Raw genomic sequence first — 14,640 nt, 5'->3', positions numbered from 1 at the left:
TTTTCTTTTCGTTTCACTAAGTGTTCATCACTCGCGACTTTAAAAAACTGTATATGTAATCAGAAATTTCCACCACATTTATTAAATTCATGGAACTGTGTGCAAAACTGGAACATAAGTGCCCTATAATCTCAGTGAAGTGGCTCGCTGCAGTCAGCCACATTTTACAACTGTGTGCATTACTTTGTTTACAATAAATAAATCGATTATGGATTATTGACCTTTACTAATCGATTTTTATAATCGTCCTTGTCCAAATTGCGATGCATCTAAAAATCAATTAATTACTTGCATTATTATTATATATTGTGATGAAATTACATTATAAACACTGTGTAGTTTTTTTTTATCAGTTATTTCTTTAGTTTGAGAGCATGATGTAGACCAGGGGTCACCAACCTTTTTGAAACCAAGAGCTACTTCTTGGGTAGTGATTAATGCGAAGGGCTACTAGTTTGATACACACTTAAATAAATTGCCAAAAATAGCCAATTTGCTCAATTTACCTTTAACTCTATGTTATTATTAATAATTAATGATATTTACATTTAATTGAACGGTTTAAAAGAGGAGAAAACACGAAAAAAAATGACAATTAAATTTTGAAACAGTTTATCTTCAATTTCGACTCTTTAAAATTCAAAATTCAACCGAAAAAAAGAAGAGAAAAACTAGCTAATTCGAATCTTTTTGAAAAAATTAAAAAAAGAATTTATGGAACATCATTAGTAATTTTTCCTGATTAAGACTAATTTTACAATTTTGATGACATGTTTTAAATAGGTTACAATCTAATCTACACTTTGTTAGAATATATAACAAATTGGACCAAGCTATATTTCTAAGAAAGACAAATCATTATTTCTTCTAGATTTTCCAGAACAAAATTTTTAAAAGAAATTCAAAAGACTTTGAAATAAGATTTAAATTTGATTCTACAGATTTTCTAGATTTGCCAGAATTTTTTTTTTAAATTTTAATCATAAGTTTGAAGAAATATTTCACAAATATTCTTCGTCGAAAAAACAGAAGCTAAAATGAAGAATTAAATTAAAATTTATTTATTATTCTTTACAATAAAAACAAGTAATTTACTTGAACATTGATTTAAATTGTCAGGAAAGAAGAGGAAGGAATTTAAAAGGTAAAAAGGTATATGTGTTTAAAAATCCTAAAATCATTTTTAAGGTTGTATTTTTTCTCTAAAATTGTCTTTCTGAAAGTTATAAGAAACAAAGTAAAAAAAATAATGAATTTATTTAAACAAGTGAAGACCAAGTCTTTAAAATATTTTCTTGGATTTTCAAATTCTATTTGAGTTTTGTCTCTCTTAGAATTAAAAATGTCGAGCAAAGCGAGACCAGCTTGCTAGTAAATGAATACAATTTAAAAAATAGAGGCAGCTCACTGGTAAGTGCTGCTATTTGAGCTATTTTTAGAACAGGCCAGCGGGCTACTCATCTGGTCCTTACGGGCTACCTGGTGCCCGTGGGCACCGCGTTGGTGACCCCTGATGTGGACAAAAGCTTTGAGTCTGTCTGCGTAAAGCCAAATATTTTTGAAAGTAAAATATTGCATATTGTTCTAATGTGTAGCACCTTAAGACAATAATATGTTGATTTACAGTCTAAAGGTAACATGTCTTCCTTTACTCCTTATTTTTGCAATTTGATGCATTTACATGTCTAAAATATAATAATCACCTATCAAATCGGCATTTTGGAAAGAAAAATCGCAATTAGGTTTATCACAAAAACCTGCAGCCCTAACTTAAAACATTCATCCATCCATCCATTTTCTTCCGCTTGTCCCTAAACATAAAATATATTTCATAGAGGATGTGGGCAGAAGATCCTTGCCTAAATAGCTTCTTGTAACAGCTACTTAAGCAGTACTGACATCTTTTGTGGTTTGCTAGACTTAAGCTGAAAAAATACACATGACATGATGCTACTATGATGCAGGGTGAAGGTGAATTACTTAATTACAGTAGTCATTTAGTACAGTAATTTTGTTTAAATAATTGCATTTGCCTTCGTTAGCCCGCTACAGTCAACTTAAAAGTGAATTATTTGCATGTATCAGACAATTCGGTCTGACTTGACGGATTCCTCCTCATCCGTGCGGACCGGACATGGGCAGAAAGCTAGTGGGCAGCCTAGGACGGAGTCGGTTCTCTTGGTTTCTTCATTGGGTCTGTTCTGTGCGGCTCTCCAACCAAGCAGACGATGGCCTGGAGCACCGCGGTGTACATTATGTGCGTTTGTTATTATGGTGCAATCGTATGTGCGCAATATGTATTATTATTGCTCATTTTTTTAGTTTTTCGTTGAATTTTGTTTGCAATAACTCGGTGCTCTTTTGATGTCTTTTATGTCATTTAATGTTTTTCTTCTTTAACCTCTTTAGGCCCAAGCTGTTTGTTTACATGCTTTTTTTATTTCTCTTTGCCATTTGGGCTTATTGGGCCCTAATTAAAATAAAAATAATCTTTTAATATGATGTACTTAGTCCATAAGTACACAAACGTGTACTTCATGTGTAGTGACATGCAAATGTTTATTTTTACACTTTTTTTCCAAATTCCATTGTATGTTATACTCTTCTGACACCACCAGATAGCAGTATAAGTGTCCAAATGTCGGCATAAGACCCCAATTCAGTAGTGTACACAATGTTGGAAATAAGAGCTAAAAGGTGCTGTCCACGCATGTGGCCACTAAGGCCTTTTTAATGTGTTTTTACCCTATTTTTGTGGACTTGTATCTGCACATCAACCACATAATTTCCCCATTGTTGGATAACTAAAGTCTATCCTATCCTATTTAGCAGTATACGAGAGTAAAAGCCGTTTAGTTAGTGTGCATCACTGAGACAGGATACCTAAATCATATAGCAAAAGACATGACATATCATCCACCTCTACAGGTCGCATTGTGTGACCAAGGAAAAGGCTGGTGAAAGGTCAGTAATGTGTAATGGAACACGGTGAGAGAACAAAAAGAGAAGTGAAGCAGACTTGTCCTCAAGGGAATCCCTGCCAGCATATAATGCTTCCAATATGCATTCATATCAAGGCTTCTCAGGACAGCAGGATTTCATTCTCCTGATTGTGCTCTCCTATGTAGACTGTGTCCAATTGTAAATCAAAAGTTAAAGAAAACACAGTTTCAAATATTCAACAAAACCACAGCACTTAAACCAGCCTCCCTGTGGAGGGATTCAACTCCACTTTGGTGGGTATCCATTTGTTGGGCTTATGAGGCTCATTCAGTCGTAAAATAATTGTTTCATATCGCAGCGTTAATTTGCTCACGGCTTCCCTCGGAATGCCTGTCTTGAAATGTCAGACACAAAAATGTTCCCAGAGGAAACCTAGTGTTTGTGGACACAAGGATTTCTTGAAACATTCATGGCACATATTTTACCACTGGATGCTACATAACACCGAGTGGACCGCAGCAGCATTCCTGCGGTCGATGCTTTGTTGAACATATTCGCTCACGGGGCCAGTAGGTGACATTCAATGCTGCTTGGTTGGGCTTGACCATGACTTTACATTTTTATTTTGGTGATACAAAAAGGTAGCGTTCACCTTTTTCACCAATCCTGCCAATAAATTTCCACAAAACATTGACGACATTATTTGTTTTAAAACTATAGTTTGAGGTTTGAGCAAAAGGCTTCCGTAGTCATTTAGCATGGAACGGAGAACAAAATCCATCCATCCATCTTCTTCCGCTTATCCGAGGTCGGGTCGCGGGGGCAGCAGCCTAAGCAGGGAAACCCAGACTTCCCTCTCCCCAGCCACTTGGTCCAGCTCCTCCCGGGGGATCCCGAGGCGTTCCCAGGCCAGCCGGGAGACATAGTCTTCCCAACGTGTCCTGGGTATTCCCCGTGGCCTCCTACCGGTCGGACGTGCCCTAAACACCTCCCTAGGGAGGCGTTCGGGTGGCATCCTGACCAAATGCCTGAACCACCTCATCTGGCTCCTCTCCATGTGGAGGAGCAGCGGCTTTACTTCGAGCTCCCCCCGGATGGCAGATTTTTGTGACTACGTACTTATAAGTAGTTAGTAGGAATACATTTGCTGTTTAATGTCTATTTTGTTCCGTTATAAAATATTTTGTTGAATGTCTGTACAAGTTTGAAATAATAATGATGCTAGACGAGCCAATCTTTACCCAGTATTTTTGCATCGCTTTTTAAAAAGGTTTTTACCAAGCTGCATTGTCAATTCAACATGATTCTTACCGTATTTTCCGGACTATAAGGCGCACTGAAAATCCTTTTTTTTCCCCCTCAAAACTCGACAGTGCGCCTTATAATCCGGTGCGCCTAATTTAAGGAATACGTTTGGTTGAGTTTACCCACCTCTAAGCTATTTTATTTGGTGCATGGTGTAATGATAAGTGTGCAGTCAAACATAAGAGATAATTGTAGGCTGCACTATGACGGCAATATGTCTCAAATAAACAACACCAACATTTTAAATGTTCCATTGAAAATATAGAATTTACACACGGCGCTCAAAAATCTATCACAATGTTTTAGTACGACTTTAGTAAGCTATGAAGCCGCACCGCTTGAAGGACTGTCGGCGCATTGAACATAGGAGTATTATTATGAAGTGAAGTGAATTATATTTACATAGCGCTTTTCTCTAGTGACTCAAAGCGCTTTCACATAGTGAAACCCAATATCTATGTTACATTTGAACCAGTGTGGGTGGCACTGGGAGCAGGTGGGTAAAGTGTCTTGCCCAAGGACACAACGGCAGTGACTAGGATGGCGGAAGCGGGGATCGAACCTGGAACCCTCAAGTTGCTGGCACGGCCACTCTACCAACCGAGCTATATACATTATGGTGTGTGTATAAGATAAGACGTTATCTGGCGTGTTGTTTCGCAATATTATGCAAAAGCAACTTTTCTTACCTTCTGGTACCTGCTGATCTGTATTTGGGATCTGCATAAGTTCTGAAAAATTGCACGCGTCCGCGTCGTAGTCGATAAGCTTCTTTTCCTCTACTTGTTATGTGACATTCATCCTCCGCTGTTGCCATTTCTAATATAAAGTAGTGTAAAGTTCTTACTTATATGTCAGTAAACTTGCCATGAAAGCGCTAAAACATACCGTTGTAGTGAGTTTACATTATCCACCCAAGGAACTTTAGTTATTAGAGTTCCGGTCGGACGTTTTTTCACGGGCAGGGCGTATCCTTCTCGCAAAATGTTAAGCTGGGAGCTCACCCGTTAAACTAATAAGGACAAGCGGGAAATGGATGGATTAGCTCTGCTTTTGCCTATTTTAGGATGCAGTTGTCTTCAGAACCAGAATGTCAAGTATTTGATAGCAGTGATGTCGGCATGAAAACCACACCACTCAAGTTAAATTAACACAGGGGTTCATGCGAGGTCACAAGTGGACTGTACATCAATCACGGTCTATTTGGCCCGGAATACATGCTGCTTGTCAGGTAATAAGGAAGGAGAATCCTGCTTCACAGAGCAGGTGTCTGTTCCTATGACAACAACACAATATGTGCTATCAAGGGGAACGTAGGTGCATGCCCTAATTAGGCTCGATTTATTTCCATCTGACATAGATTGACACAAAATTTTAATTTACTGACAATTCAGGGCTTGTGTTGCACGAAAGGCGTCAAAAATGTGACACTACAAAACTAGTGATTCAAGCTGTAAACCAAAGTGACTGCACCTAACAGTGGACTGTGTTGTTTTGTCGCCCACTGCTGACCAACCTCTGCAAGGACAGTGTGTGAAGATGCTGACAGTAGTAAAATAACTCTGCCCAATATTAATCTATCAATCCATCTACCGTGTTTATTTATCTCTTTAATGTTGTTTTGTTTGTAATCAGTCAATATAAAGACTTTCTGTTCTGTGAAGAACAGAACTTCAGGGATGTGAACACCCTTTGAGAAAAAAAGAGGACAATTTCTATCAGCACAATGTGCTAACGCACCCCGAAAGAAAATTTTGAAAATCAAGACTACATTTCCTGCAATTGGGTGCATTTCTACACTACCTTTAGATTTATTCTCATCTACCAACCTCTTTTGGCTGTCTTTTTGACACCTACATGTTCCATGGAATGTACCACAGAACTTTTGGTACATAATTTACGAACACAAGCGGTAGAAAATGGATGATTATCATTGAAAATTCTATAACATGCATGCAAAGACGTCAGAAAACGTTTCCCATTTGGCAGGTCTATCCTGTAGCCACGCCCCCTTGTGTAACCGTAATATACTTCCTCTGTTTAAAATCAGTCACGTCAAAAATATACCTTTTCACTGCTACTAATAATACTGTAGAACAGGGGTGTCAAACTCATTTTAGCTCAGGGGCCACATGAGGAACATTTTTATCCAAGTGGGCCAGACTGGTAAAATCATGGCATAATAACATAAAAATAAAGACAACTTCAGATTGTTTTCTTTGTTTTACTATATAATAAATAGAACAAGCACCTTCTGAAAATGTACATATTAAAAATAATCCTCTTGGAAATAGACTTCAAGTTAGTTGAAAATTCTGAGGAAAAAATTGGAGCAGTTTGAAAAACAATGAAGAATAAAATGGACTTAGACCTTGTCTCAGTCTATCTACAAAACCATTAAACTTTAAGTCATGATCATATGGGTTTGAACAAAATATAAAATAAATAAACTCCTCAAGGTGTCAAATCCTTCATTTGCCATTTCCACGTATTAATCTTGTGCTAACTCAACAAACCATACAAACTGAGGTAGAAACTATTCAAAAGGGTTGAGTTATACTCTGCGTACACTTTTCTCTTTGACATTTTGGGAAAATGAGGGTACCAAAGCACAATGTGTTTGAAGCAGACGACGTAAAACGGCAGGTTTTACATTTTGCATGCCTAACAGAATTGTTACTGCGACATCCAGTGGACACATTTAGAACAGTTTCTTTCCTTTAAAACTACAGCTCATTTTTATACTTACCAAACTTATCTCGCGGGGCCAGAATAAACCTGGCCGCACATTTGACCCTCCTGCTCTAAAATTGCAGATGGTTCGGAATTAACAGTGTTTGGATTGTTATCATCCAAACGAGATTAGCAACAAAGTGGAGAACAGTCGACGTTGTGGCACGGAGAGCCAACTTGATAGTTAGCTAACTAGGGAGGTAATTTTGGTGATCCTGATTGTCTCCCCGTCCTACAACTTAGTGCGGCGTTCAGGCAAGAGGAACAGCGAGTACCTGCGGCAAAGGCGAGTGCTACCACATTTTGTTTGGATCATACTTTTATTGTTATTTCATTAGAAAAAGGCAGGAGTGCTATTTTGACAAAAAAATGAATGTTTAAAAAGCCAGGTTTCCTTGTTTTCATGGAAATTTCACATGCCTGGAACTTACCTGAGACATTGATGGAGGTGCCTGCGTCGATGATGCCGCTATTTGGCCGCACGCAGTACCGGCGTGGCGCGGTCGTCTTCACCTTGAAACACACATTCCTGTCTGTAGGGTTGGAGAGCTTGAGATTTGTGGTGACCACGTCGGAGAATGGACCTATTGAGAGAGACAAGCACTTATAAACAACCAGTCAACATGGTCAGGCTGTTAAAATGTGTACTATTATTTTTTTCAACCATCACTCCTATCAGTTGCCCCCCAAAATGTTACTTTTTCTGGAAGAAGTAAAAAATCGAGACCACAGACAAAAATGCATACTGTGGCAAGAATGTCATTACCTAATCAGCAACCTAATCCAATCACTAATGCCATTCCCCATATGCAATTAACAATGGACGATATGGTCTAATATCCATATTGCAATATACGTTGCAGACACAATACACATCATAATATTTGGCATATAAATTATAACAGACATTTCAAAACAGGTTACTGGCAGAAGCTGTCTTTACGTCAGGGACATTGAGGGACAGACGTAGAGTCTCTAAACATGAGTACATTCTATACGAACACCAACAAAATATGCTAGTTTTGTTGCTGGTTGTTTTGAATAAAAGCCATTAAAAGTCTATAGACACTTGAAAAAATCTCATCAACTGTATATATAATAAGTAGGAACAATTGGAAATATGGTAAAACTACATAAAAATATATGTTAATAATAATTAATAACAGATTTGGATGTATACATTCTTGATGACACTGGTTGCTACGGACTCATTATGAAGGGGAAGAAAAAAACGACCCCCAGGAACGCGTGAAACGCTTATTTCAGCATTCTCTCTCGCCAAACACTTGCTGTCAAAAGTCCCAAGACCGCCCGCACAGTTCCTGTCTTCACATTAAAGGTGCTGCTCCATCATGCCTGTGCTAACAAAACAAGGGTCTCAGAAAACCAGTGCATACAAGCTACGGAGTTAGCCTCAAATGTATTTCTTGGAAAGTGTGTAAAAAGGAGTATGGAACCGGGACAAATAAAAAGCTAAAAACCAACCGCTCTAATGTGGCATTGAAAAGAGAGGACTTTCTTTCTCAAATCTAAATTAAAATGTGAGGAACTTATCAGCGCAACTGTGATTCCAATCAATGCAAGTCATCAGAATAAAGTACTGTAATGCACCAACTTATATTCTTGTCTTGAAAAAAGAAGGGACACATGTTTGTATTTTTATTAAACACCTGTTAAAAATGCCATCTACAGACACACACACACACACACAGTATATATAAACACATATAATATCTATAGTTCATATACATACATGTATATATATACACACACACACACACACACAGGTATATCTATAAATATACATCTATCTATTTAATCTAATATATATACAGTGTTTCCCACACATTTATTTATTTGTGGTGAAAGAATGACGTCAGCCATAAATAAAATTAAAAAAAATAAAAAACTTTATTTATTTATTTATTTTTTTGTCCTGTCCAGCTTCTCAGGCAAATCATATAGTAGATGTAGATGCTCATATAAGCTGTTCAGATTTACTTTACAAAAGAGAAGTGTAGGATACTTCTCTTGTTGCCTTATTTGTATTTGACCACTACTGTTTTCTGTTTATTTGTTACTGACTGTGGCAGGACACCTCTGCCTCTGTTTCACTTTATGTTGCTGGTAAATAATATGGTTGTAGTAGTAGGCTAAAGTTAAATTATTTAGTATGCACTAATTAAAGGGGCAGAGCTTTAAGAGACATTTTAGCTTTTATATTTTATAAGATATATTTTTTGTAAGAACCACAACTAATAAATATATTTCAGTGAATAACTTATTTATAAACAGATTTGAACAATATGTACATAGTGTTGTAATTATATTGTAAAATGGATGGATGGATGGATGGACGTTTAAAACAAAACTGTTATTATTAATTAGTAAGTATACATTTTTTGAGCCTTTTTAGAGAAAATCATATCATTGTAGTAAATTATGCAAATTACTCGATGATGTCATGGCGACCACGCCCATAACCACGCCCCCACCGCCACAGGTATCTTGGCAGTTTATGGGAAACACTGAGATATATATATATATATATATATATATATATATATATATATATATATATATATATATATAAATATATATATATATAAATATATCTAGGTCGAGATATATCTATAAATATATATATAGCCATAGATATAAACATACGAGGTAGATCACCTCGACTTGCTCATTTGATAAGGAGCTCGCCTGCTGAAAAAGTGTGGGCACCCTTGCTCTAAATGGACCAGGGGTTCCATATATTAGGCATCTGTACCCACAAAACGGACGTGAGAATGTGCGCACCAGTCCGGAAACTTCGTAGCGACTGTAAAAAGGCGACACATTGCGCTCCAAAGTGCACAAAAGTGTGCGTACAGTAGGTTTTATGAATCTGGAATATTTTTGTACGTACGCAAACTTTGGGTTTCTGCCGTAGAAAGACTTTTAGTTATATAGACGGGGCCTCATGTCCATTAACCAAGCTACTCTCACACAGTTGAGGACTGTACAGGAAGACAACTTCAGAATTAGCATCGGCTTCCCAGATACAATTTCATCAGCTCAGCAAACACCCAGCGCGACAAGACACGTACTTCTCCAACTGAGTGAAGGACGGGCTGCAGGTGACTTTCAGACCCCTGGCATGCTTGGCTTGACATCTAAAAACTGTCAAATGCAAAGGATACACCACAGTCTACTGTAGTGTGCAGCTGGTCTGCTATTTCCTTCATGTTACGGACTTAAAATAAACAAAACAATTTATTTATTCTTTAATCACAGGGCATAATACAACAAAAAGGGTTTTACTCTTAATATTTGCAAGAATGGCTGCCTGTTCACAACATGGTGCAGTCTAATGTGGAGTAAAGGCATGCGATGCCCGTGATTATTTTGTCCAGCACTGCTATTGTCTGGAATACCAAGTATGCACTAACTGATTGGCTGACATGCGTCTGTTTACATCAGGCAGGCCTGAAAATACAACAGCCCCACTGCAGCTGTGCATCAGCACAAAGGGTCACTACAACTCACAGACGTAAAAGACGTTATTTAGGGCAGTGGTTTCCAACCACCGGTCCATAACGAATTGGCTACCGGACCACACAGAAACATCAAATAATTTTTAAACGGACACATTCTCTTTGACTTAACTTTCACCTGTCCCACCAATAAGCCACCAATGTTCATAGATGTATAATAAAACCCATGGGAAGTCGCCATTTTTAAAAATGTGTTATATCTTTGTTACATGGGACAATGCACATCTAAAAATGTAAATGTGCTAGATTGTAGCCTAAGCCTAGTCATACAACAAGGTCTATGAAAAGTTAAGTTAGACTGCAACTACATCAGACATAAACAGTACAATAAAATACACAGACTGGGATTTAATACTGTAATACAAAATGTGTTATCCACCCAGGCCTAACAATGGGAAATGACACAATGTGTCACTGCATACAGTTCAGGCTAAAAGTTTGGACACCTTCTCATTCACAACACAACTGATGATCCCAAGCCCATTGATAAAGCAAGAAATTCCACTAGCCAACCCTGATAAGGCACACCTGTGAAGTGAAAACCATTTCAGGTGACTAACTCTCGAAGCTCATGGTGAGAATGCCAAGAGTGTGCAAAGCAGTAATCAGAGCAAAGGGTGGCTATTTTGAAGAAACTAGAATACAAAACATGTTCTCAGTTATTTCACCTTTTTTGTTAAGTACATAACTCCACATGTGCTCATTCATAGTTTTGATGCCTGCAGTGACAATCTACAATGTAAATAGTCATGGAAATAAAGAAAACGCATTGAATGAGAAGGTGTCCAAAATTTTGGCCTGTACTGTACATTAGCAGCCAAATTAAGAGCCTTTGTAACCCGTTTTCAGACTCACTACTGAAAGAGAAGTTGTCTCGTATTTTGACTATTGTATTTAATGCCAATTGTTCTTTGAATGCAATAACAAACGTATGTTTATAAACTCAACAACAACAACAATAGAGCAACATCAGCAAATACGACGTGTACAAATATGATGGTAAAAGTGATAGCAAATAAGCAGTTAGCAAAAATAAAAAATAATACAGAAATGACAATGAGCATTATTACACTACAAATGGAGCAATACAAATACCAATAGAAATAGCGCTATTGATAATGAACAATACAATAATTTACCTCTATTATCAACAATACAGTTGTTTTTTTATATATCGATCCATCTTTGCACTTACACGGTTTGTCGTACGACGGCCTCAGTAGTGTATTTCCGGAAAGAGGGCGGGCCTTGCACGCTAGCTGGTGTAGATGTTGCTAATGTTTTACCATGAAGGACAAAGAAATACAGCCAGCCCCGTGCACTTCGGGTTCTGCAATTTCCCCGGTAAGAGGGAGCATGACATGGCACACCATATGCAGGGTGCAAAAATCCGCCAGAAGAAAAGCAAGTACCATAAAATTCGGACTATAAGCCGCTACTTTTTTCCGATGTTTTGAACCCCGCAGCTTATAAAACGATGCGGCTAATTGATGGAATTTTCTTCGCTGACGGCCATAATGCAAATAGTTTTAAAAAAAAACAAAGACACTGATTAGGTGTGTTGTTGTTGGTGCTATGGCACCATCTTTCAGACAAGTTCACTCACTGCAGCTGCTGCAGTGTTGCATTGCCCTTTTGTTGAGAATGAACTTTTAACCCAAAGTAGAAGTTCCATTTCGTTTTCTGGTCGTCCATCGCGTTTCTACTCTTATGGAGTCTTCATTCATCACTTCAAGCAACGTTTGTAAGTTTTACAATGAAACTAAAACAATTGATACTAAACAGTCCCATGTGTGATGTCTGTAGGAGTGTTTTCATGCATATTTGTACGTGCTAGCGTAATGTAATCCAGCAAGCGTTGTTTGCATTAGCTAATATGCTAACACGTTTACGAGTGCCTGTGTTAGTATTATTAACTTACACTAGCATTCTTTTTGTACCGTTTATTTCACAAATTCCTCAGTAAATTCACCAATACGCCACTGTGGAGTTATTGAGTCTGTTTAGCTGAGTGGAGAGCTAGCTTCCACAGCTAGTGGGTCCATGACGATGACTTCTGTTTTGTTTGCTACGCCGTTTTACTGGCACTGTTTGGAAACAATTTAAAAGGTATGTAAATTAACATTTTCAGAATATTTCTGTGTAAATAACTAATTTCACAACGTATATACCTGCAGATTATAGTCCAGTGCGGCTAATATATGGGGAAACCTTTTTTTTTTTTTACTAAAATTTAGTGGGTGCGGTTTATGTAATCCGGAAAATACATTAATCCTGCATTGTGCAGAAATACACAAAAAATACAAACCTGCAGTGTGCAGAAATACACAAAAAATCCAAAGCTGCAGTGTTCAGAAATACACAAAAAATACAAAGCTGCAGAGTGCAGAAATACACAAAAAATACAAAACTGCAGTGTGCAGAAATACACAAAAAATACAAAGCTGCAGTATGCAGAAATACACAAAAAATACAAAGCTGCAGAGTGCAGAAATACACAAAATACAAGTGTGTGTGTGTGTGTGTGTATATATATATATATATATATATATATATATATATATATATATATATATATATATATATATATATGTGTATATATATATGTGTATATATGTGTATGTGTATATATAAGTGTATATATGTGTATATATAAGTGTATATATATATATATATATATATATATATATATATATATATATATATATATATATATATATATATATATATATATACACACACACACACTACCGTTCAAAAGTTTGGGGTCACCCAAACAATTTTGTGGAATAGCCTTCATTTCTAAGAACAAGAATAGACTGTCGAGTTTCAGATGAAAGTTGTCATTTTCTGGCCATTTTGAGCGTTTAATTGACCCCACAAATGTGATGCTCCAGAAACTCAATCTGCTCAAAGGAAGGTCAGTTTTGTAGCTTCTGTAACGAGCTAAACTGTTTTCAGATGTGTGAACATGATTGCACAAGGGTTTTCTAATCATCAATTAGCCTTCTGAGCCAATGAGCAAACACATTGTACCATTAGAACACTGGAGTGATAGTTTCTGGAAATGGGCCTCTATACACCTATGTAGATATTGCACCAAAAAGCAGACATTTGCAGCTAGAATAGTCATTTACCACATTAGCAATGTATAGAGTGTATTTCTTTAAAGTTAAGACTAGTTTAAAGTTATCTTCATTGAAAAGTACAGTGCTTTTCCTTCAAAAATAAGGACATTTCAATGTGACCCCAAACTTTTGAACGGTAGTGTGTGTATATATATATAACTATCGATTAAATTGATTAAAATCGATTATAAAAATAGTTGGCGATTAATTTAGTCATCGATTCGTTGGATCTATGCTATGCGCATGCGCAGAGGCAATTTTTTTTAATTTTTATAAACCTTTATTTATAAACTGTAACATGTACAAACAGCTGAGAAACAATAATCAAAATAAGTATGGTGCCAGTATGCTGGTTTTTTTTCAATAAAATACTGGAAAGGATAGAAATGTAGTTTGTCTCTTTTATCCGATTATTAATCGAAGTAATAATCGACAGATTAATCGATTATCAAATTAATCGTTAGTTGCAGCCCCAATATATATGTTTATATTCTTTTATTATATTTCTGATTATTATTATTCATGTATTATTTCTTTTTTCTTTATTTAATTGATGTATTTGTAGATACTACTTTGTTTTTCTGCTGTTTCCTACTTTTTTTGGGGGGGGGGGGGTGGTATGGTTGGGATATAAACAAAACATATTTTGACATTTAGGGCAACAGATAAAAGATGTAAGTGAATATGATGTAATGGATATGAATGTCTGATGCTGGATGTCAATTAAAAATAAAATGAAAAAAACAAAAATACACAAAAAATGCCAACCTTCGGTGTGCAGAAATGCAAAAGAGGAACATTTGAAGGGAGGGGGTGTTTGTTGCAGAACATGCACAATCGCCCCATGTGCACCAGGGGCCTTAAAGCAATGTTGCAGCCTAAAGGCGAGGTTCCGAATGACGTGTGGTGCTTTATAAACACATTAGTGGTCTGCATCTCCTATCCATGACAACAAAAAGGCGTATTATATCTTTAGTCATCGGTCAGCC

The 14,640-nt window shown here is 36.8% G+C and overlaps 1 protein-coding gene across 1 annotated transcript in view; it reads right to left on the bottom strand.

The window, feature by feature from the left end:
- vapb (VAMP (vesicle-associated membrane protein)-associated protein B and C) overlaps nt 1–14,640 on the bottom strand; it is a 32,296-nt gene that overhangs the window by 16,935 nt on the left and 721 nt on the right. The window contains exons 2-3 of the mRNA XM_062038125.1: nt 11,037; nt 7,413–7,565 (exon numbers count right to left, since the gene is read on the bottom strand). Coding sequence (XP_061894109.1) covers nt 7,413–7,565; nt 11,037 — 154 coding nt within the window. The remainder of the gene's footprint in view (nt 1–7,412; nt 7,566–11,036; nt 11,038–14,640) is intronic.

The sequence above is a fragment of the Entelurus aequoreus genome, linkage group LG26 (assembly GCF_033978785.1).
Source record: "Entelurus aequoreus isolate RoL-2023_Sb linkage group LG26, RoL_Eaeq_v1.1, whole genome shotgun sequence".
Lineage (NCBI taxonomy): Eukaryota > Metazoa > Chordata > Actinopteri > Syngnathiformes > Syngnathidae > Entelurus > Entelurus aequoreus.
Note: the sequence above shows the minus strand (reverse complement) of the source record. Positions and strands in the feature narration are given on the sequence as shown.